At 41.6% G+C, this 25,788-nt stretch overlaps 1 protein-coding gene and 1 non-coding gene across 2 annotated transcripts; both read right to left on the bottom strand.

The window, feature by feature from the left end:
* Positions 1-3,054: 3,054 nt before the first annotated feature.
* On the bottom strand, positions 3,055-25,593 carry brd1a (bromodomain containing 1a). The gene is made up of 13 exons (XM_050036695.1): positions 24,724-25,593; positions 21,326-22,739; positions 20,817-20,973; positions 19,029-19,160; positions 18,797-18,925; positions 16,205-16,517; positions 15,757-16,083; positions 12,432-13,016; positions 11,116-11,257; positions 10,846-10,979; positions 9,070-9,179; positions 8,512-8,666; positions 3,055-6,070 (listed from the first exon to the last, which is right to left on the bottom strand). The coding sequence occupies exons 2-13, from the start codon at positions 22,720-22,722 to the stop codon at positions 5,887-5,889; spliced, it is 3,765 nt and encodes a 1,254-aa protein (XP_049892652.1). The 5' UTR covers positions 22,723-22,739; positions 24,724-25,593; the 3' UTR covers positions 3,055-5,886.
* Positions 16,843-16,915, bottom strand: trnak-cuu (transfer RNA lysine (anticodon CUU)). Its single transcript has one exon. It is a non-coding gene; the product is annotated as a tRNA-Lys (tRNA).
* Positions 25,594-25,788: the final 195 nt, after the last annotated feature.

Genomic DNA, 25,788 nt, shown 5'->3' with positions numbered 1-25,788 from the left:
TCAAACTCAGAACCTTGTGACCCAAGTCCTGATTGGGGTGATTAGACATGTGGCTACATTTTTAGGGTTACATTTTCTTGTCAAGTGAAGCCTGTGGAGCCGGGAGCAGTTAAGGACATGTTTTCTGATCTAGAAAAACACTGATTTACATTAGCTGATCACATCGCTGATGAATTTTATTTACAGCTGTAAAAACAAGTCACTTTTTACTTTAACTGCTCCAAAACTGGAACAGTAATCAAGACCCTGATTACAACTTTGAAAGGTTAAAGTGTCGCAAGCTTTTTAAGTTTGAAAGGTTTCTGTGGCTGCACGTGCTTAAACTCAAAACTGAATCACATTTTTCTGCTCATGAACTTCCATTATAACATCATATCTTCAAAACTTAAGATAAAATTGCTGGAATACTGCAGAAGCCCATATTACATACCTGGCAACGTATAAGACACAATTAGCTGTTTAAGTGGATAATCATCAGCTGAGGAGATGAGCAGGGTACAGTGCCATATGGCTGATAGGTTGAATTAGAGTCTGCCCTCTGCCAACCATGAAGGAGGTTCAGTCCTTTTGAGGAGAATTGGAGTCCTTGTGCCCAAGATGAGTCTAAAAATGTAAATTTAATGACAAATTAAATTAGAAGTTTGGCTTTTTTCATTTTTGTTACTTTAGCAGTGAGTTTGTGGATGTTTTACACATTTATCTAAACCAAACCATGTGGCTCTGGAGCCCCTTTCCAAAACTCTTATGACAATGAATACATTTTTATTTATCATTGTTGGAGAGCCTAAATAAATTCATACATTCTTCAACTGTATCAATGTGTAGCCTATTCACTGAATACAAAAAAAGTTTTAACATTTCATCAGCTAAAATGTGCATCATACGTCTAGCCTGGCACCTTAACAGCAGTGGCTAGTCTTGAGCTTCCCTGAGCTAGTCAGTGGATTCCAAATCAGAAAAAGTAAAACTGTCTGAGGGAAAAAGAGAATTTAATAGTGCATGGACAGATTTGTTTGTTTCCATTGTAAATGTTGCAAAGTTAAAGTACCAAATAATCATAAATAGTCCACTGCAGACTGCCACCTATTTTTGAATGCTCATTTACGTAGATCTATTATCAATGTCGATAGGCTAACGTAGACTTAGTAGGCTATGTTACTCAAGTATGTTTTTCGGCTCCAGGCATTTTTTTCTTTAATATTTTTGGTAAAAAAAAATGGCTCTATTGATAATTAAGGTTGCTGACCCCTGATCTAAACCATAGAGAGGAAGGTGAAGAATTAAGTAGCTACGAGATTGCCTGAAGAAAATGCAAAACATACAAAATGACAAAATTCTGACCATTTTTGTACTTCACCATGACAATATACAAATGTATGGAATTTATTTATTTACAAAGACTGATTGCTCCTTAAGGTGACAAACTGATGTTTTAAGGTTATTTCCATTGACTGCTATAGTTTTAATATGGATAGAATTCAAAGTTCAAATTCAGTTTTTGAGACACAATTCTGAAATCCACGACTACATCAACCAAGACTTTAAATTTTGTCAGTTTTTTCATTAACTGTGGACATTTACTTCATGAGGATTTGCAGTAGCTGTTTACAATACTGTTTACACAAAAACATAGTGATGCACTATGCCCAGCTGGCAAAAATGACCTGGCCCAGCAGTGGCCCGAACTTGGCACGCAGGAAGAAGCGTGATTCCAGCTGTTGACAAGGCCATCACTAGGTGGGCTCAATTTTTAATATTTCAAAAATCTGACTGATTGTTTGTGCAGGACAGTCTAAAGATGCTGTGAAGCAATTTTGGTGTTGACTGGGTGAAAAATGTGGGAGAAAATTGGATTAATTAGTTTTAACAGTTTTTGTGAAAAACAGTGACAGACCTCATAATTCCTGCTATGTCACAACATATGAAGTGATTTATGACTGTTATAAACTGTCTTAATCCTCATTCTCCAGTGTGGGTGACATTTCATACATTAAGTGCAATAACATCTGCCTCTTATTACTGATTATTATTTATTTTAGTTTTATTAATTAGTGATGTGATGGAGGTATTTTTCTGGGTTGTCACTTGTTTGTACTGTTTAAACTGGACTGTGTACAGTTATAGCTTTTAAAAAGTTTTTTGTACTGGTATAATGACAATAAAGGATTTCTATTCTATGAACATTTCTCCTCGACTGGAGCTACAATTTATTGAAAGCTGCAAAGTGGTAGCACATACAAGTGATTTGTTACGAATTTTTAAGTGTGAAACTTAAGATGGTTGTTGTAGCGCCACCATGAGGACTACTGGCCCAAAATTTTGGCTAAGGAACTTTGGCACAGGACCGGACCTATGTGCAAAGTTTGGTTTGCTTTCATGCATGAGAAGGCAGATATCATGGTGGGAGGCCATTCAAACGTAATTCCCATTGATTATCAATGTAGATTTTAACATTTTGAAAATTATATAAAATTGAACAGATGTGAAAATTGGATGCTGCACATTAAACCTGGTCATTCTTAGTTTGTTTAATCTGAACTGATGTCATTTCTTATTGATTATTTTACCCATGTTTCTAAAGTGATTAGTTTCATTAAGACACACAGCAACATTCTGGTTCATATGGAATTCAGTTTCTTTTTTGTATTAGTTTCTTTATGTTCATACCTATATTTATATTTACTTTATCGGTCCATTTTAGCTTCTGTATTACACATTGTGACACACTTTTATGTTACATTCTGCTGTAAATGACCGATGAAAGACCTGGCAAGATAGGGCTGGACCCTGAAGTAACTAAAAAGATAATAATAATAATAAAAAAAAAAATTATATAAAATCACGGAATAATGTTAGAATAAAGACGAAGTAAAAACATACATCTCCTGACAAAGTTTCTTGGACAAACAGTACACGAGCAGTTAAACGCCAGAAAACAGCTACTTAAAGACTAATAATGAAAACGAAAACAATATTATTGTATTATATTGTAAAATTGTGAGTCCTGCACTTGTCACAGAGATACTACATTAAAAAACAAAGCACGTGTTCATATTTGTATCTTTTATTTTTTTGCTAGAAAAAAACAGTCCCAGCAATATTTCATATGACCTGATTAAAAAAACTACTACAGTTAAGTACAAAATGAAATATACCAAAACTACCCAATGCTACCCAGAAAAAAAATAGGCAATAGTATAAAATGAAATGTCTTGAAGTCTACAACTACAAAAAAAGTTAGAAAAAGGTTACTTAAAAAGAAGGCAAGTTTCCACCACAAAATGTGCCACTTTACCACAATCAGTTTGCACGTCTTTCCTTGGATATAAAGTAATGCAAATACTTTACAATAAGTTACCGCAGGCACGTCTCCCTACGACTACAGCAAAACCAAGTAACAGTCAGATGTATCACATAAAAATACACTTTACTTTTTTTTCTTTTTTGTTTTCTTTTTTTGGCAACAATTTCACACGTCACACAGAAAAAAATGAATCGGCAAAAAACTTCTGGGTAGCAACATTTTTGGTTTCTTGAGAACAATATACGTTCTGGGTCCACAACATCAGACTGCCTGTATGAGCTTCAGAGACTTACATACTGGATAACCGTGTATTCAAATCATATAAATATATATGAACAAAAATATACTAAAACTATTTTTAATACAAAAAGGATTAATGCCAAATGGAAGCTTATGATTATAAACTTCAATAACTTAAAAAAAGAAGGGAATACTTTCATACTTTTCAGAAACATGACATTTTTAGCCCTAATCTCATTAATACTAAGGCTTTTGCACCTTTTTTTTTATTCTTCTTGTTCATACAGCACTGTCAAAATAGCACTAACATGTTAGTGCCGAGAATGCATCAAGTATAAATACTAAGAAAACTCCTGTACAGTACCCATTGATGTCAAAACTACAAAATAAGTTAGTGTCAGGCAGCTGTACAGATTATTTACAGTTTAAATACAAAGGAAGGTATTTTCAAATGGAGAGGACCAGAATGCAAATGTGACCTTAACATAACGTAAGCTTTGGTTACAACTGAAAAGCCTTCACACGGGGCAAGAAATGTTGGTTTTTGTCCACATCAGTTAATTCAACAGCTACTAGATACTTCTTTTTTTAATAACGTGTAACAGAAATGATGATCGGCTACCTGCCAAAATAACGGACTGGTTAGCTACAGCCAAAATTTAACAGTCTGTGTTGAGGTGGCAGTTCACCACAAAATCAAAAATACATGTTTCCTCTTACCCATAGTGCTACTTATCAGTCTAGATTGTATTTCTATTGTTACATATATGCTCAGTAACTTAGGTGTTTGTCCATTTGCGTATTTTCTTCCATTAATTTTGCCATTACCAACGGTTGTTTGTATTCTGTGTTATCTGTTGTTTGCACGGCTAATGGGCTTTAAAAAAATGGCGGTTGCCAGTGCTGCATTGGATGTGTTCAACCAATCAATGTACACCTATGTCGTCTGGACCAATACCTGTCCACTCACGTTGATCATGGTTCCTAAAGTACCTACTCTAAGAGCTAAAAAAGTCCCTCAAAGCGGCGTTTCAAAAACTACGATCATTCCTAATTCTTGTGATACCGACACTACAAAAAGGGGGGTTCTTTGAAGAATGAAAAAGTTCCTCTGGTCCTGAAACACCTAATGTCTCTTGCCAGAAATTAGGACCTGGATACTCAAGGTAATGTAGGAATTATTTTCTTTCTACCAAATTACATCGGCTAACCGAGGAGTGCATCTACAGCACACTTCCTTCTGCCATAAATGTCGACATCTCATCCACGAGTAGATGCACACTTCCTTCTGCGCAGTTTGGTAGAAAGAAAATAGTTCCTACATGAAACTGCTCACAACAAGTTCAGTGGATTATCTTGAGCAACTGGGTCATGATTTCTGGAAAGAGACATTGCTGCTGAGATTTTCAAATTTATTTTTGCCGCTTTTTGAGGACCAAACGCAGAGTGCCATTTAGTTCTGTTCAGTGTTGGGCAGTAAGGAAGTAGTCGTAGTGTCGAGATAGTTGGACTAAAACTCTTTCCACTACGAAAAACACGTCCTCAAACCTCCGATCTGAAACACCTTAGCTATTGCAACCGAGAACACAACAACGTGACGGTTGGCTGTAGTCCTGCTCTGGCTAAACAACAACTGGATTTTACTCGTGGACAGCTGTAGCTAGAAAGAAGTAATGAAGCTTGTGGTGGATGAAATGTTGCTCTCCGTCCTTCGTGCAGAGCCTCAGGAAAATACCGGTCACAGGCAACAGAAGCCCCCTAGGTAAAGTAGAAGCTATCTAGCCTTAGCTACACTTAATGGCAATTACCCTGACAATCACACACAATCTACAGCTGATACCTTCAACACTCGACAACTCACAACGAAACAATCTAGACTGATAAATAGCACTACAGATAAGAGGTAACATCTGTATTTATTTCTTGTTTTACTACAAAGTCCTGACGTTATGACACCTTTGGTAAGGCTACCAAAATGTATGAAATCAATCACTAACGTTTTTGCCTTGAAATGATGAATGAAAACGACAGTCATGATTGGTGGAGTGAGTGACAGAGGGAGGACATAAAGAGCAGTCTCTAAGCACAGTTACAAGCCTGGAGGTGGAGAGGATAGATAGACACATTCATTTCAGCAGCAGCCATATCCCATCAGCACGTGGTAGGAGTGTGTGCGAGTAGGAATGGATGAGGAAGAGACACCACCTGTTACAGCAGGTGCCCGGTAAACATTTGAGTCTCCTGCAGAGACAGAGAGAGTGTTGGAGGGGGGCAGAGGAAGGTATTTGGTACAGGAGAGGTACAAGTTTGTGAGTGAGGAGAGAGAAAGTCAGCGAGTGTCATCAGTCCACGTCACTGAGGTCGCTGACTGGCTCGTCCTGCACTATGCTCAGGTGGTTCATGGCACGGCTGAAGGCGATCTGGACAGCCTTACGAATGCTGGATGTGCGCCCCTCCATCATTTTGATTTTGTCTATGGTCTTGTCCATTCCCAGAGGAACCATCTTGGATCTAGGAAGCCACTGCCTGAAGGGGGAAAGACAGAATCTAAGTTACAACACCTGAACAGTAGCTTGGATTGAATGTTTCTCTTGTCACCATCTAGAAGTATTGCTTTCCAGGAAAATATCTCTCTCCTCACAAGAAAACTGGGATTTCTTTCAGTAAATTAAGTTTGATTTCTAAACAAAGAGCGACAGATAATTGGTCTGTATGCTCATGTTTGTTATTCTTTCATTTGAGGTGGGAAATCACAATGACAATCACCTTAAGTGTTACTATCCTGCTAACAGATTCTGCACTCAGCTTTGTTTTTGCTAAACAATTGTTTTTGTGTTAAATTTAAACGGAAGAAACCACTGCAGCTGACAAGATGATCCACTTATGACACCACAATAATGGTATTGTAGGTAGAACTGCAAGGATCAGTTAGTTAGTTATCAACTAAATTAATACCCAACTAATTTCTTTTTTTTTTTTTTTTTACGAAAGAAAAGTCAAAATTCTCTGATAACAGCTTCTTAAATGTGAGTATTTCCTAGTTTCTTTATTCCTCTATGACAGTAAACTGAGCATCTTTGGGTTGCACTCTCAAATGTAGCAGCCACAGAAGACAAAACAAGTCATTTTGGGCTTTGGGAAACACTGACATTTTATAGACCAAACAACAAGTCAAATAACTGAGAAAATAATCATCAGATTGATAGACAGTTAGGATAATAGTAAGTTGCAACCCTGATATTAAGGTCTGACTTTATTAGATATTTCACTGCTATAGTTTTTTGGAATTTTACTGTCATTATCGATGTAGCTGTCAATTATTTTTTGGATAGTTTTGACTACAAAATCTGACGTCTTCCAAATGCTTATTTTGTTTGACCAATAGTCCTTAACCCAAATATATTCAATTTACAACAATATAAAACAGAGAAAAGCAGCTAATCCTCACATTTGAAAAGCTGGAATCAGCAACTGTTTGGAATTTCTCCTTGATAAATGACAATTGTGACATTTCCTGTCAAGTGCTTGTTTCAAAGCTTGTTCAGAGAAGAACGCTTCGTATGTGTTCATGAACACACAGGTGCACAAACACTCAAGCTACGTCTAATCAAGCTAATCACAGGTTTTCTGCAGGGAAATGGGAGAAAACTGGCAAACATCACAGCCTCAGCTCCTGGTATTTAACTTTCCCAATAGCAAAATAACAAAAGTCCAAAAACACTACTATTGCTACTGCGGCTGCTACATTTAAGTGTGTGTAGTAGTCTACAGGATGGAAAACGGGGAAGATGAAAGATGTGTGTGCCAAGACAAACAAAAAGAACTAAAGAATATTTAATCAGCTGATTGTTGGTGGTGGAGAGGAAAAAAAAAAACGCTTTTTATACACTTGATTTCAAATATCTAACCCTACAACATGTAATTTTCTGCCACTAATGATTTCTAAATCAAAACAGCACGGAGCATCATTGCAGTCAGTTTCTCCTGGTTAGACTTTCTTCAGTGTTAATCATTCAGGAGGTTTTTATCAGGAGCCGAATTATCTGCAGAGGTCTCTTCCTCTCTAAAACAAATGGACCCGGTGATTTAAACCTGTAGAAACACTGAATGAAGCAGTTTTATGTTAAAAATCAGTGTTTTTCCAATGCTGTTTCGCTTGTTACAGAGGGGCTGCTAGCCAGGATCCTGCTAATGTGCTCTCCCTTTTTCTCGAATAACTAAAGATTAAGATGACCAGGAGGTTTTTTCCTTTAGCCGAATTATCCGCTCAGGTCTCCTCCTTTCCAAAACAAACAGACAAGGTGATTTAAACTGGTAAAAACACTACATAAAGCATTTTCACGGTAAAAATCTGTGTTTCTTTAATGCTGTTTGGTACAGCAGGGGCTTGGGCCGAGCTGCTGCTACATTTGCTCAGCTTGTTTCTCCGACAATTTAGGATCCAGACATCTGATAATTAAAATCCTTCACGTTTGAAACGTTTGAGATATTGTAAGTACAAGACTCAACAAAATATATAACACTGGCATGGTTGTTTTATAGAACATTTTAATGTGTACGGTTAAATATTATATCTTTAGGTCATGATATGAATTATGGGTGTAATCTGCTATATTTTTGACTTTTCCTTTTATGACATTTTGTTACTTTCAGGTCTAAAGTGGTCACTCATAGATGTGTTATCTTCATTCAAAGTGGCAGACAGAAAGCCAGTTCCCACTGTGACAAAAGGCTACAGCACCATCATCACTGTTAAAGACTGAAAAACATTTTCCCACTGATGGGACTCCAGGTGAGATTCTCAAATGCCTCTTGTTGCCTCTTGTTCTCTCCCGACAATTGATGTGACGCAGCCACAAGAGAGTAATGATCAGCTGACGGACATGTTGACAGGTTTACCCTTGTAGAGGCCTGCATCAGCTTAAATCATCCCCACAGATAACAACGGCGGCGGCGGCGGCACTCACCAGCTGCGCTTGTTGTCGAAGAAGAGGACGAGGTAGAGTTTCTCTTCGGCTTTGTACTGCATCTGTTCTCCAATGCGGAGCACGTCCATGGGGGGCATGGGGATGGACACCCCGTTGTGCTGGCAGCCCACGCGCGGCATGTGGGGGTCGATGATCTGCGCACAGCAGGGAGAGGCCAGGCCGTTACACACAGATGCTCATGAATGCAAAGGCATGGCAAACATACATCTGCCCACAGAATCACTCAAGCATAAAGTAAAGATGTCTCCACTGTATAAAAACACACAAATGCATGCACACTACCAGCTTGTGGCAATAAGATTCCTTTCCTCATTTGTCCTTTCATGCTAAGGTCAAATTGAACTGGTTAACAGTGAAAGGCTGCCACCTAGAGGAAGAAGAGGGAAATGTTCCCCCAACTGTCACACCTAAAAGAACAGCTGTAGTAAAACTATTACTTCATCCTGTGGGACAACAGTGAAGAGAAAACAAGAAAACTTGAGAGTAAAACAGACTTCAGTCAGTGATTGTCGTGCTGTCTCTCCCACAAACACTCACCAAGGCAGGGTAGGAAGGGTATCCACTACATTTGGCCCAAACTAGCTTTAGGGGTTCCAATGCAACTGTTGCAGCACTAGCGGGCATCCAAATATTGCTGTTGCCAACCTCTATGGAAGCGGGAACAACACCAAACAAGTCACATGTGGGTTTGAAACACAGAAACACATTTTCAAAGCCATGCTGTAAGTGCAAGAGCACACAGCGACAACAACAACGACAGCAAAAAATAAATAAATCAGGGTGGGAAATTAACTTTTCCCCTTTAAGAGCCACAATGAAGGACAGATATTAAAATTTACCAGCCACTTCTCGCATTTTATCAGCCAAACATGAATTCTAGATGAGGGAAGAATCTCCAGCTGCTGACTGGTTACATGCCATGATGGCAGGAGGAGCATAAAGACTCACTGGTCACTGCCAAATGTCACAAGAAGCTGGCTGGTAGCTGCTGTTAATTACCAACCCTGCTTTTTATGTGTGTATGAATACCAGGCATCCACAAGTTCTACTGAGTTAAACTTTTAGAAGCAAATATAAAGGCCAATCTTCACTTCAATGGGAAAACTTTGAGACATTATCAGCTTTTACAGCACCTGCAGACATCCAGGAATATACACAACTACTAAGTGTAATGTATTACCTCCTGGACACACTGATGTCTGGACAAGACTGACTCCAACGGGCTACAATGACTTTTGTGTTTTGTCTTAAATGTATTGATGATGTAGAGATGTCTGTCCTCTCTTGAATAAAATGGAATTAGATGGCACTCAGCCTGTGGTGCTCAAAGCACCAAATAAATACACCTGAAACACTCAACAGCAATGTCTCTTTCCAGAAGTCATGACCCGGTTACTCAAGATAATCCACAGAACCTGTTGTGAGCAGTTTCATGTAGGAACTATTTTGTTGTATCACAGTGCAGAAGGAAGTGTGCATCTACTCATGTACAAGACTAAAGAGGCTAGCTCAGTGATGCTAGATGAGCTAGCAGTAGATGCACACTTCCTTCAGCATGGTGACGCCTTGGCGGGTGTAGTTCAGTAGAAAGAAACAGTTCCTACATGAAACTGCTCACAACAAGGTCTGTAGATTATTGAGTACCTGGGTCATGGTTTCTGTAAAGAGACATTGCTGTTGAGTTTTTCAAATGTAATTTTTTGGCGCATTGAGCACCACAAGCTGAGTGCCATCTAGTTCCATTATATTGGAGAGAAGGCAGACATCTCTATGGCTGGTATCTCCAACACTCTGCAACTCACACCAAAACAATCTAGATTTATAAATAGCACTACAGGTAAGAGGAAAAATATGTGTTTTCTATTTCAGGGTGAACTGTCCCTTTAACATGTCATTATTGGTGTACATTTTGGCTCATACACTTGAAGAAATTGCAGCACACAATTGTTATTTAACCTGCATTCTAATGTAAATTTTATCCTAATTTATATTAACTGAAAGTCCAGTGAGATTTTTTAATTTTAGATGTACTGTTTTTTTTTCATACTTACTATTTTCTTTGAGAAAAAGACAATATTATACTTATTGATAGATCTTATTAATAATAAATTTGAGGGAATTTAGGTTCTCTTATTTATTTTCTGTTTACAAAAACAATAATGTGAAGTGAGACCAATTAAATATCAATATTTCACTGGAAAAATCCTGCATATTTATTTGAAATAGTGAATAAAACAGGTAGTCTGTATACATAATGTAAAGACCCTTACACATGCACGCAGAGTCTTTTGACACATAAAGCAGCCGACTCACCTGCAGCAATCCGTGCAGCTTTTGCAAAATTCCCGGTTTCGATGCAGGCGATTAATTCGCTCTTATCGTCCACAGTGTTTCTCCGGACCAAGGCGGGTTTCCCTTTCCCACATTTTGGAAGACTGAGAATTGTGCTGTAGACAAAGAAAAACACACACCAGGGTCAACGTTAGAAACTAAACATCTGGTGCTCTGACAATCAGCTAACTGAACAGAAGGATGGGAGAACAGACAGAGCAGCTTAAATTCTCATAAGTATTGACGGATTACCTGGTGCTTCCTGGCAGACTGCTACATGAGGAGATGGAGGACTCAGAGGCACAGCGTCTTCGTGGCTCCACAGGTCTACTGGCTCTACTAGAGTCTTCTAGCTCCTTCTCCTCTTCCTCCTCCAGAAAACCGCTCGACAAGCCTGAATAGACACAAAACAATAGAATGCAAAAAGATTTAAAACTCATCTTGAAAATTTATAGTACAAATACTCCAGTGTTAAAGTGTCTGCATTGGTTACAGTTTGTTTAATCAGCCTCTGATGTAACAGAGTATACAAGTGTCTGTTGTTAGTTACCGCTGTGCTGTTTTGACTGCGATGACTTGTAAGTAGTGTAACAGCTAATTGCAATGTTTGAACTGCCAGTTTCAGGGCTTGGCAGCAGAGCTAAATGCTGCTGTACTAATTTAATCAGAGCCTTGAAGAAATGCCATTCAAATTCTGACATATGGTAACTCAAAGAAATGCAGACAACTGTGAAAATCTGCAACATACTGTGAGATGACAAAAATACTGATGGCACCGACCAGACACTGAGAATTTAGAATTACTCAAGGAGACAATGCTTCAAATCTGGTCGTTGCAGCAAAGAAGCTACACATTCTAAAATGTGGATGCTTCACACACATCTCAGACCCATCCTGCACAGACAGACATCAGTTTAGTCACGCAACACATGCTTGCTCGAGGAGGAGAAGGGGGTCGTCATTAGAGGTTGGCTGTGACTGGCGAGACCTCACCAATACCCCGTCTGTGGAGGCGACTGGGATGCTTTTTCGGCTCGGCATACGTCAGTGTGGTTAAACTGACTAAGGAAACGAAAATCAACGAGTCATGGTTTGATTTGCCAAAGTTGCAACAGAAAAGCCCTGGTTCGCCTGGACTTGAATCAGATAGGGTTTGCTCCAATTTCCAAGTGTTTTGTTTGTTTGTTTGTTTTAATGTAGACCTTATAGTGTGTGTAAATGTTATAAATGTTTTTATAATTTAAAAATGTATTTTTTATAGTGGGAATTCTGGTTTTTAATTGAGCTCAGGCTCAAAACCGATGCTATGGTTTGGATCTTAACAGAAACTATGCAGGTTCATGTAGTGCTGGGACTGATTTCTGGGTCTTATCATAGCTCTACTTCATCCTTGAGTCCAGGTGGACGTTTGTGCCAAACTGAAAAAAGATATCCCCTCAAGGCATTAGTGAGATATTGCGTTTACGAGAATAGGACGGACAATCTGAAAACATAATACCCCAGGCCGTGGCTGTTGCTGGCACAGAGGCATAAATATCACAGCCCATTTTTCTGTGTACACTTCTTACCAGTGTCAAGTCGTTTCACAGAGGACTCTCCCTCCTCTTCATGCTCCCCCTCTCCTCCCCCCTCCTCCTCGCTGTCTCTGCTGCCGCTGTGCTTCCTCTTCTTGCTGTGAAGTAGCGTCTCCAGCCTGGGAATGACCACCGACAGGAAGGATTTGGAGCCCAGCTGTGCACCGTCTTCATCCTCCTCCGCCTTGCTCTCTTTTCTGTCAGCTCCGTCTGCCCCCTCGTCTCCGCTCCTCGGGGGCTTGCGCGGGCTGGCGGCCTTCGACTTGCGGAAGAGCACGGCCGTCCGGCGGTTAACCGTGCCCGTGGGCTCCGCGAGGGTCGACGTGGCCACCACGCTCACGTCCCCGTCCAGCAGCGAGCTCTGGAGGCTGTCATGGGAGTGGCCGTTGAGGCGCGGAGCTGAGGAGAGCAAGTCTGGTATTTCGCCGTCGAACTTGACACGCTTGCTGGGATGCTTGTCTTCACAGTCAGGCGCGGCGTCAATTGGTTTGAGGGTGGGGGGCTCGGAGTCTGCGTCTGAGTGGATGAGAGGGGGAATGGAGTCTGAGGGCTCCAGTTTGGGAGGAAGAGACTTGTCTCCTGCAGGGGAGAAGAAGAAGAAGATAGAGACTGTTACTAATGACCATACAGCCAACATTAACTGCAACCACTACGGCCAACACATATTATTCATGCTATGGCACCAGTTATTGCAAAGTTTTTGATAATTATGCACCACAATTTGTTTTCTTTGGGTTCTGGGTGCAGTGCATCCGTTTCTTTCAGTTTTATTATTTACATTAATGTATTTTTTCCTCTCTCTTCCATCCTCATTATAATTTCCTGGTGGTGCTGTAGAGATAGAATATTACACATTTTATTGTGGCAAATGATTAGCTATGCAGAAGAGCATAATGAAATCCCTGGCACACTATTTTGGAAGAACAACACCAACAAAAAAAATATTTATAATAAGTAAAACCATAAACAATACAACAAAAGCGCAGCCATGACAAAGACATAAAATACGACCTATAGTATAATGCTATTACTAACAGTAAAGCGCTGCAACACCCACACTTTGTCCTTGTGTTTGCAGAAATGCTGACACCGCACACTATCGTATGGCTTTTGGGTTTATCATAAAAGTAAAACAAGGCGCTGTTTTGCATAACACAGAGGCACTTCTATAAATAAAAAATGAGTGCAAAATGACTTTTTCCTTTCTTTTTTTCCCACTAGCTCATCCTAATGCTATCTTCACCAGAGTTAATGTGACTCAGCAAGTGTGCTGCGAGTTAAAGCTTTAAGAAGCGACCACAGTGACACAGCGTGATACTGTATTATGACCTTGTTTACACATTTTTCCGTAGCGATTCTAGTCTGGTGATGCGGACGATATTGGTTCTGAGCCCTAGGTGCACTCCCATTCAGGGATCAGTTAAACAGGGAGCCTGTTTACACTGCGTTAAAATGTGTTGTGTTAATCTGAACACAAGTGGACGGCCGAGACAAACCGCCACTCACACCTGTGTCTATCATGCGTCTCCAGCTGACCACTTATGTTCAGATTTCTTACTGCACACGTCACTAAAGCTTGAGGGTCATGGCTTATTGTGTCCACACTCTCACTAGCTGGTCACTAGTGACATCAGGGGTTGTGTTGCTGGTCAGCAGAATTTAATACGTCTCCTTCTGCAGGGCAAAACGAGGAGCGGTCATGCAACACTTAATCCAACTCATCATAAAATGGTCAAGTTGTATAGTGTAAGCACACAGTCACCAAAACAGCCACCATGACCTGCACTGGTGACGTGTTTCCTGTAAACTACTTGTTGGGGACGCTTCAGGACGCATTGGCGTTTATACTTCAAGAGATATGTGGTCAAAAATGTCACAGACCACTTCAGTAAGTGGATTGAGGGATCAGATCACAATATATCTTGGTGGTCGTTTACACTCGTTTAACGCTGTTCACCTGTGATCCAATCCGATCCTAGACACATGTTAATACCAGGTATCAAGAGGGGCAGAGAGACGTAAGAATGTTGTTTAGGTTCACCAATAACTGCTGCTAGCGCTCGACCGTGACATCCATGTAATCCTGAAACTGTTCTGTCTGGCTCTGTGATTTGTAATTAGATGTTCATGTAAGGTTTTGTGTTTCACTCGGCCTTTGGAACAGTTTTCAGTCATACTGAAACTATGTGACTAATCTAGGAGGAGTTGTTACTCTGAGCTGAACTCCAGATTGTTATGACACATTCTCTATGAGAAAGATAAAACGTACTGGTGCAATAAATATTCTTAAGTGTGACAATATCCCTAAAACTTTGTATTACACATTACGAAACAATATTACCAGTAATTATTCTTTAAACATTCAAAGGTTCAATCAGTTATCCGAGTTTTAGGACATAAAGGACAGACAGATCCACACCTCAACACAAACAGTACAGGGTTTATAATGACTATATGTTATAGCTGTCTTATAATCAGACTTAACTGCCATTTTGTTTTCTTTGAATCGCTTTAAAAAGTCTCTGCTGCAGGAGGCAATTTAGAGGTCTGGACGATAGCTTGTGTTGTAGTACTGAAATCGGGGAAGATGACTATAGCCGTGTTTCCATTAAACACTTTCAGTATAGTATCCTTAAAACTCGTAGGTACTTGTATCTAAACCCTTGATACGTCTGGTGTTTTCACCGCAAACAGTTCCTTTATGTAAGCAGGGTTGTTAGTGGATGGTAACAGACATATCTCTGCTCCCATCCAGCTTTCACTGTATTTCCTTTTCACTGGTGATGCAGAGGAACGTCTGCAGCTCGCTGATTGTCCATGGAATGCGGACGCACGCCGAGATTTTCAGAACAAAATGAACAGGCTGGTTTGTGCATTGAGTCCTTGTGAAGCAAGAGTGATGATTCTCTACTAACCAATCAACTGACTGCTGTGTTTCTAGCTACACCTTTCAGTATCAGATCAGTGTGCCAGGTACTTCAACAGAGTGGTGACAAAAACAGGACAGAACGGAGCGGTTCTGTTGGTGCCATCCACGACTTTTGACTTCGAAAACACAAAAATTACTTTGAAGGTGTTATAAAGTGAACAGAACAGGACTGCGTGGGGTAAACGAGGCTTATACAACCAAGTTTCAGACACACTAGGTACGGAGAGCACCATGTGATTGCTCTGTGAGGCTATGTTTTGGGTTGAGGGCCTAATCCCTGACCTCTGACCTGTGCTTCAGGATATTAAGAACATGTGATTGTCTTTAAAATCCCAGGGCACAGCATCAAACAGATTATTAGCTTTCTAATAAAGCCAGATCCATACATACCCTCATCATCTGGAAAATGTCCATTGGGCTTCAAACTCTCTTCTTTAGCTTGACTAATCTCTGGTTGGGAGGCAGCTGCTGAAGATGAAGTTGAGGGAGCTGTGGAGGAGGAAGAGTGGTGGTGATGGTGGTGGTGGGACGGTAGGACTCTCTTTAGGCTCATTTCGTTGCGCACGTCGTTGATGGTCTTTTTGAGCAGCTTCATGCGCTTGCTGCGGGAGGGGCTGGACTTCATGGCGCAGGTCAGGTCGAACTTCTCCAGTAGCTGCTGCAGCTGCTTGTCCAGAGACAGATGCCCCCGATTGGCTGGCACTAGTAGGCGGTCCACTGTGGAGAGAATTAAAATAATCAGTAGGAGACTGAGACATGTTTTGCTCAACAAATTCTCATCCACTTGGCCTGACTCTGATGTCACAGACGCATGTGTCTGTGCTGCTAACGCCCTTACCGTCCTCCCAAGAAAAGGATGCTGGTGTTTTGATTTCAGGAGCTTCGGCCAGATGCATGCCGCTTTCTGAGTCGAAGCCGATTTTCTCCACGTCTCGCCGGGCCTTCCTGAGCAGGGACCCGCCCTGGTCTCGGAGGCGAACGGCAGCCCGGTAGAAATAGGTGTCCTTTGAGTTATATTTCATGCAGTTATCAACAATGAGGTTGAAGTCACTCTCAAACTGCTCAAAGTTGTTGTAGGCCTGTGCGTCAATGCGCTGCCGCATGGTGGAGAAGTCCATCGGGTGCTTGATGTGGTCGAGGTAGTCAGGCACCTACAGGAAACAGCAGATGAAATGAATTATTTTCTGATTTATTTCACAACGTTTTTGAAAATATGAAGCAAATATCATTGGATGTTGCATGTCAAATCAACATTCTTGATCAAAGATGATTATTTTATGGCGACTTACGTCATTATGGTCGGCATGACTTTAAAGAAGATCTTTAAAGTCTCTTAGAGACTGTGAACAACATCAACACTGATCACTACTAAGTCTTAACACTTGGAAGCCTCAATGCCAGTAACACACTTAAAACACATGCTCAGTAGCCAGGACAATCTGCTAACACTGTACAAGACTCCAGAGTCAAAAGCTGCGCCCAACGTGGGGCTCGAACCCACGACCCTGAGATTAAGAGTCTCATGCTCTACCGACTGAGCTAGCCGGGCTTGCACAGAGAGCAACCCTCCACCTTTTTTGGACGTCACCATCTGCCAGTGGACCTTAATCTCATGTTACACATTCCACCTAACAGGAAGTCACATTGCTCAACACTGTCCACACATGAGGTGGAGGGGGGGGTGTTCATTTACAACCTGAGTCACTGAGCAGAGTGTGTGACATGGAGTGAGCAGTTGCAGAGCTCGCTGCTGTCTCTGCGGTGTGTTCAAGTGAAACTGTTTTAACACGTGGCGAGGAACGGGAAAGCAAAGGCTCTAACTACTCTTGCTTATAAGTGGTAGTTTTTTAGGTCTTCTTGGGGTGTCAGGGCTCTTATCATTTACTTGATATTTAACAAGATCACACTCTGTGTTGTCCTGTCCTAGATGCCAACATAGAAACCACTATGAGGAAGCAGAAAAAGAGTTCAAATTAGGTAGCCTACTTGTTAATTTCAACACCACTGAAGCAGTAATCTGACAAACAGGTAGAAAAACAGGAACAACACTTTCACTGTTAGTAGGCTTTTATCTTGACAATAGAACAAAAGCAAAATGCAAAAACTTGTGATGGAGTGTGAACCAGTAAGTCCAGTTTGGAGCCTTATCAGACAGGAAGTCTCTAAAAGACAGTGTAAGTCCTCATACTTATTTAAAGCAGGACTGTAAACCTCTTAAAGGGACAGTTCACCCAAAAATCCAATCCGATCAAAAATATTTTTCCTTGTGCGTGTAGTGCTGTTTATCAGTCTAGATTGTTTTGGTGTGAGTTGCCGAGTGTTAGAGATATCAGCCGTAGGGATGTCTGCCTTCTCTTGAATATAATGGAACTAGATGGCACTCAGCTTGTGGTGCTCAAAGTGCCAAAAAGATATGTCTGACAAACTCAACAGCAATGTCTCTTTCCAGAAATCATGACCTGGTTACTCAAGATAAGCCACAGACCTTGTTGTGAGCAGTTTCATGTAGGAACTATGTTCTTTCTACCGAACTACACCCACCAACTGAATCACCGTGCAGAAGGAAGTGTGTATCTACTCATGTCAAAGAGGCTTGTGCTTGTTACAGCATGAGATGTAAAAATTAATGGCGTCCTCCTTGGCGGAGCTGTGATGTTAGCTAGCTCAGTGATGCTAGGTGAGCTAGCAGTAGATGCACTCTTCCTTCTATGCAGTGATACAGTTGGAGGGTGTAACTTGGTAGAAAAAAATGTTCACATCAAGATCTGTGGATTATACTGAGTTACCAGGTCTTGATAACTGGAAAGAGACTTGGTGTTGAGGTTTTCAAATGTAGTTTTTTTAGCTTTAAGAACCACAAGCTAAGTGTCATGTGGTTCCATTATATTCAAGAGAAGGCAGACATCTCTACGGCTGACATCTCCAACATTTGGCAACTCACCCCAAAATAATCTAGATTGATAAATAGCACTACAGGTACAAGGTAAAATATTTTGATATTGGGGTCTCTTGAAAAAGTTTGTCATGGCTGCAGTTACTTTCTTTCCTAACTCCCTGCCTGAGAGTCAAACAACAAATCGACAGAATCAGCTTTGTGCAGCACTATCTGTGTTTTCTTGGTGGAACCCCCACAATGAGCCCCCTGCTACAGTGCTCCACTTTTCCACTATTGCACAATAAATAAAATAACAGCACCACAGACTGAGATAAAGCACATCTGCAAAACAACAAACAAATCATTCCTTAAGAAATGTAAGAAATAGGATTGTACTGCAGCATATTGTGCTTTAGTATTAAACTTCTTCCAAAGGTAAAACATTAGGGTGAAAGTGTTGCATCCAACGGAAAAACAAACAATATAATAGTTCATGTGCGGACAAACCCAACAGCAAAACTTTAAAAAAGTGACCAAATATAAACTAAAATTCACCTCATTGACATCAACCGGCTGGGTGAAGATCTTGGCCTGGTCTTTCGTCTGGAGCTGGTCCAAGAGAGCTCGGAGCAAAATACTGAAGGGACTCAACTGTATCTCCAGGAGGGCCTCCTGCAGTTTAATCTACAACACAGCACAGAGGGAAACCATTAGAAAATCAGATTGTTTCATTTATCTGACCGCACTTTAAGTCACAAGTCTATCCATTGATCCCTCCACTCCCTACCTCCTCCCTCTTGAGCTTCTCCCTCTTGCGGATTAGCTCCAGCAGCAGCCGGGCTCTCTCCAGGTCGTGTCGGAGACGATGCCACTCCTTCAGCTGTTCCTTCAGTGCCCTGCTCTCCTCCTCGCTCTGCCTCTGGAGAGAAAAATGAAATAAAAATACAATAATTACAGAACAGAACCGATAATAATCAGCTGGCTTTATGGGTTTAGCAGGAAACTAGCATGTATACACACAGCGTTAGCAGCAGTAAAAAGATGTTGTAAAGCATACTAGGCGTATTATATTTAAATGTAAAAAGGCTTAAAGGTCCAGTGTGTAGGATTTAAGGGGATAGATATGGTAGAATTGAATATAATACATATGTTTTCCTCAGTGTATCATCACCTGAAAGTAGGAATCGTTGTGTTTTCGTTACCTTACAATGAGCCATTTATTTGTACATAGGTAAAAGGACTTCGTCCACAATGTCCTTCAAGTTGCACCACCATGTTTCTACAATTGCCCAGAAAAAACAAACCGAACACTGGTTCTAGAGAGGGCCATTCGTGATTTCCAATCGGGAACCACAAGCCCTTTTTAGATAGGAATTGTGCAAATTTGCAGGAAAGCCCAATCAGTCTTTTTTCAGCATTGGCAGTATAAAAACAAAATCGGGGAGTGCAGCAAAATGCAGCCTGTCTACTTTTATTTATACATAATGCGCCTTTTTCGGGGCAATGGGGGGCGTGAGCAAGTAACAAAACGTGTAGCTCAGCGTGTGACGTAAACAGTGACGTGGGAGGGAAGCTGCAGCTAGTCAGTCCTTCAGTGATTCTCTCATAAGTCGGTCCGTTCTTCACCGTCCCCGTCATCTGACGGTTAATGGCCTCTTCGTTTGCGAGGACAAGGAGGGCGCGCAATTCCTTGTCTCCCCAGTTGCTCATCTTTACAGTGTCTGTCAGGTTTGTGTTTCCCTCTTGCTACTAGCTGCTCGCTAATTCCTGCTATCAGCTGTTTCCTGTTTATCCACCGCCAGTGGCTCGCACGTGCGGCGTCATCAACAGCTCCTCCCACAAGTCTTCAACAGCCCCTCCTGTTGCGGAAGGCCGCCTCGGTCTGTTTAAACTAGAAGGGTTCTGCCAATATGACTACCCTACGAGACGGAAAATTGGGCACCTCGGATCAACTTGCCAATCCGGCTCTGTGTGTCTAAACGCTCGCAGCTTGCCGGCAAAACGGCCCAACATTCGCGCAAAATCTGGCAGTGTAAAAGGGGCTACAGTTAGCAAACCTCCACGATAAGCAGTGTTGGAAAAACACTGATTTTTTTAACATGAAACTGCTTTATACAGTGATTTCGCTGGGTTTAATCACTGGTTCTATTTGTTTTGGAGGGGAAGAGACCTCTGTGGATAATTCAGCTGCCAGTAAAAACCTCCTGAACATCTGGATCTTAAGTTATCAGAGTAAAAAGGTGAGCACAGAAACTGTCAAATATTTTTTAGCGCATGCCATTTTTGGCTTTTGTCTGTATGTAAATTCTTAGTATGGATCCTACACACTGTTTTATAGATGAGACCCCTGGTCTGTTGGTTTTTGAGAGGAGTTGCAGCTACTTGGAATCTGCGATCCTAAGTGCTAGGTGCCACTAAATCCCCCTAAATATTACACACTGCTCCTTTAAGAAAATGTACGTAAATGACTGGCTGTGTGAAAAACATATTTCAAGTTCTAAAATCTTCTGGTGCTCTGGTAAAATCCCAACTAAATACTGAAAGTCTGCTGTGGTTGAATGACAGATAAACAAACCGGTTGTGCATGCTTCTGAGACTGTATGCTTGTCTGAAGCCGTCTGATGAGGGGAAGCCCATTCCTGGATTGCCTCTTCAGTGTCCAGTAATTTAGGACCAGCTCCACAAATGCTTTCTTCTTCTGGACTGACACCTGGTTCAGAATGGTTTGTAACCTGTGGGAGGCAGGGAGACGGGTGTGGGAACAGTGGCAGGTTACATGTGGTTGTGGTTTTCAGAGTAATATTACAACGAGCAGCCACAGACAAACTTTAACCAGCAGTTGAGTGGCATTTAAAGCAGACCAAAATGCAGCCAGGCAAATCACTGAAGCTTGTGTTTGTAAAAGGCAAACATTCACCAGTGTCACAGGCGCAAACCCTGTAGACGTCGGTGTTTGTACATCAACAACCAAATGTCCTTTCAGTGCCCTTCAGAAAGATAGGAAACCCCTCTCTGTACCACCACCCACACGCCAAACATCAATGCATTACAAACACTATCTCCCATCATTGACACAACTCGTACCTGTGAGAAGGAAACGTAGGCACAGTAGCAGGGGTCGCAGCTTCACTTTCAGGTTCTGGTTCAGGTTCAGGTTTCTTACTCTTACTCTTCTTCTTTCCTTTTGACTGTCCTTTACCTCTTCCCTTGTCCACTTTCTTACATAGTCCATTTTTGGGTTTGGCATCATCGTATATTGCAACAGGCCTCCTCACACACCCGTTAGGTGTGTGAGCTCCACAGTAGGCCGTCTTTTTCACAGAGAACGTGGGTTCCCCGGTGTCCGTTACCTCTTTGATCGGCTCCATCTTCATATGGAGACCAGCCTTTTGGGCGCAGCTGACGTGGAAGGCGGTGTAACAGTTGGCCTTGTGGCACTGGATGCACGCCCCTACGCCTTTCTCCTTGCAGAGGTAGCAGGTGAGCTTCCAGCGGGCTGGAGGAATGTGGCTGACACCATCGATGGGTTCGATAAAGGTGGTGTTGGAGAAGCCAACCTCGGGGACCCAGAGAGCGCACACCACGTGACCCCAGCGGTCATCGTCTGTCTTTTTCACTGCCCCACCCTTGTTAGGACAAAGGATGCAGTCTGCAGGCTGGTTGGGTGACTGGAGGCAGTGTCTGCATAGCCACTGGCCCTCAGGAATGTAGGGCACACCGTAACATTCCTGGTGAACGGCCACATTACACATGTCACAAAACAGGATGGCGTTGCTGTTGTGACACTCTCCGTCCATGCAGATGCAGCAGGCGGCGTCCTCATCGATGGGAGCTTGCTTTTCGCTACTTTGATCCAGACTCTCCAGGTGCAACTCCTTCTCAAAGCGGTCAATAAGGAACTCAAAGACATTGTGAGAGACCTGACTGACCCCTTCGCTTCTCCGCTTTTCGTTCACCAATTCCAGCCAGGCATAATCTTCCTCATCCATGTCATACTCAGTTTCCTCGTCCAGCTCTTCCTCCGTTTTCTCCGTGTATTTGTAAAAGGCAGATGAGCGTTTGGGAACTGCTGGAAGGTTATACTCCACTGTACGAAATTTAGGTTCTTGAAGTTTTGGACCGGGATTACCAGCAGCCTGATGTCCACTTCCCTCTCCATGACTGGTGATGCCCAGCGCAGCGTTTCTCTTCTCCTGGTTGTTTTTTAGCCTGACGGACCTCAGGAGGACCTGCTGCTGTGGTTTCTCAGTATTCTCCTTATTGCTGGTGCACTCCATCATCTCCTGCATCAAGGGGTCATCATCCGAGACCACGTCCAGCCTGTCGTATATGCTGATGCGATGGAGGCGGCCATCGACATCGAACTCCACCATGCGCTGCGCCTGGGCGTAAGTCAGGATCTGCTTGTTGGGAGAAGGCTTGATAGGAGAGGGCGGCCTCTGCTGCACCGCAACACGGTGCTGCCGAGCTTTCTTTTTCATCTTGGCGCTCCGTGTTGCTGTGGAGACACAGGGTAAACCGTTAGAGCTCTGCATGTAATTCACTGGGATGAAGAAGGAGGAGCTTTCCTTTCAGGGGTCAGTAAAAACAAAGACCATGATAATGTACTCATCCATTGACTTGACATGACTCAAATGACTTTAAATCAAGTCTGAGTGGAGACACAAATTCGATAACTTTAGATTTGATTTGACAAAATCAAAAAAGACTTTCCACTTTACTTTGAAACACCAGAGACTCCTGACTTCATTTGGACTTGAATCTTTGACATGAAAATACTTGATACCTTCCCCCAAGCCCAAAGATCAAGAGCATATTATTTAATGAGTGTGCAATTAATCAATTTATTTCCCTTCACTTCCTGAATCGACTAATGTTAACCCTATTAATTCCTTGCAAGTCTAAACTCAATTCCCCAGATCCACTTAGTTTGAACCAATCTGACAGCAGTCAATTAAGTTGCAGGAGAGAACCATGAAGAACTAATCTTATGTTACTGGGCGCAACATGGAAGACATTACACTCAAGATAATAAAGAAAAAAGAAGGGAATGTCACACTGGATCAAGACACTGTGTCACTTAAAGGTCTGATCCAAAAATGCATCCGAGGCCCTCTGATTGACATGTTGTTCTATCCATGAATTAATATAGAATTTTTTTACCTCCATCAGCCTGCCTTGGATGCATTTTGGACTGGCTGGCCCGTACCATGGACTTTCATACTAAGTAAGCTGACCTGTCATTGCCTTGTATCCTTATAAAACCAAAGATAATTTCATTTGCATCCAAAAACTATGCAGTGGTGAACAAAAAAAACAGCAGAATGCAAAACGTGCAGGTTGAAAATTACTGACAGAGACTAAACAACTTCCAACAAACTTATTTTAGCAAATAAATACAATTAATTCAACTTTATAAACTTAATGCAATATAACTCTGATGTTAAAATGACATTACATTTAATAAAGAGTGCATTATCATGTTTAGGACTTGTAGCTCAAAGTAGAGGATCTAGGACTTGCATGCAAACTAAAAATGTATCTTTCTCACAAGCTTTTAGTTAGGTTTTTTAATGATTTTTTTTGTTTGTTTGTTTTAGGAATTAGTATTATTATGGTAAGTATCTCCCCTCTTTTAAGAATGACGATAATAATAACAACTTATTTTGTTTGTTTTTATCATGTCCTGCTTGTTTGTAATGTATGATTTATCTTAAGCACATTGGGTTTACGCTTGTTGTATGAAATGTGCTATATAAATAAAGCTATGACTTGTGAATCTTGACTATGGACTTTATTTGGGACTTGTCTGTCTTGGCGACTTGGATCAGGACTCGAGCACACACACTTCTAACTTGCAAAACAGTGACTTGGTCCCATCTCTGCTGATTGCTATGGTAATGTACCTGTATTACACTGAAAGATAAGGTCCTGTAATTTAACCCAATGTCTCCTGGATCACTACACAGGGAAAGTTTAACTGTGTTAGATTTTAATGCATTTTACTTTAATAACTTTAAAGTTAACCTGGTGACCATGAAAGCAAAGTAAAGGTGGTTCATTGATGCTTTACACTGCAGACACTATCAGTGTAGTAAACTGATAAGGGTTGCAGCCAGCTGTACGTTACAGTTTGTCAATGAGCTGGTGCATTTAAATGCAGTGGGAGGCGGCCACACAGGCCACTATCAACATGACTGCGCAGGAGTTAGCACTTGCCCATTTGGTGCAGAGATGAAATTCCCCTTAACGACTCCCAGTCAAAGTGGCCAAGTTGCTAACAATAACATTAGCTCGCCTGCTAACTAGCTAAACGAGCTAGCCACCCCCTAAACGGAGCAAATGGCGTCAAACAAGACAAGAGCGCCTTAAAATTCAAACCAAATGTGTAAAATTAAACACACATTTTGCACATGCACTGAACGCTTTCTCTTCCGTCACCGCACAAAGCACAGAAAACCAAACAAAGCCAAAGAACATACCTCGGGTTCACGCACAGTTTTGCTAGTTGAGGAAGACGGTAGCTACCCAGCAGCCGTACAAAGCAATGGCGATATGGCCTGCTAAGTGGCTCTAATTCCGTACACAGTGTTCTCATCCAACGGGCGATACTGGGCTCTGTTCAGCTACTAGTAAAATAAGAAACAGGCCAGCTTGGTGCCCGTGAAGTTTCGGTTTTGGATTCAACAGAGAACACACGGTTATCTGCTTTGTGGACCATTCATAGGCTAGAGTCGCTGGCTAGCCACAGCCGACCAGGAGCACTCAGCAGCGCGAGCAGCACGGACGGCTCATCCCCCAACACAACAATGCGTTTCAGCAGACAACTCCCACCCGTACGCACTACTCTACGTGTGACGCTGGAGGTCATGTTGGTGGTGAGTCGTAGATTTCACACAAAAGCCCATCTGTCACAATCAATGCGTTGCCTTTTGTCGACCCTTACTAGCTGTACGCAGACAAAGCTCCGTACAAAGCGCAAGTAGCAGTGTCTGGGTGAAAGCTGAGAGACACAACTATCTCGGATCGGGAAATGAGTTTCAGACTGGTGTGACTGTCTGTCATGCTCCGGGCTATTGATTCAGCATTTCTCGTCTCGTCACAGAGGATTGTCACGGGACACAGGCAGAGCAACAACAAACCAGTATGCCCCACCCTGGTGACCAGTTCGCCCCAAACACTATTCTTGAGGTCATGACAGCCGTCGGTTAGAGCAGTTTAACGAACTGTGGTGATACAATCATATAATTACTATGCTGCTGTTTCCTGTTCCAGAGTGACCGTGAATGCAACACACAGCAGCAGTTACTGAGTCAGTGAGGAGTAATTACTCTGTAGTAACAAGCTGCATTATGGGATGTCGATTTTTATTGTTTTAAATAAACAAATAATCATCACTTAAGTTATTTTTTTGTTACGTTCGCTAATATTTCTAATAATAATAATAACAATAATAATTATTAGTAGTACAATTATTATCATTATAAACTGTTAATACTACTACTACTACTACTGCTACTACTACTACTAATAATAATAATTATTAT

This window comes from Epinephelus moara, chromosome 23 (assembly GCF_006386435.1).
Source record: "Epinephelus moara isolate mb chromosome 23, YSFRI_EMoa_1.0, whole genome shotgun sequence".
NCBI lineage: Eukaryota > Metazoa > Chordata > Actinopteri > Perciformes > Serranidae > Epinephelus > Epinephelus moara.
The sequence above is the reverse complement of the archived record's forward strand: the minus strand, read 5'-3'. Positions and strand labels throughout refer to the sequence as shown.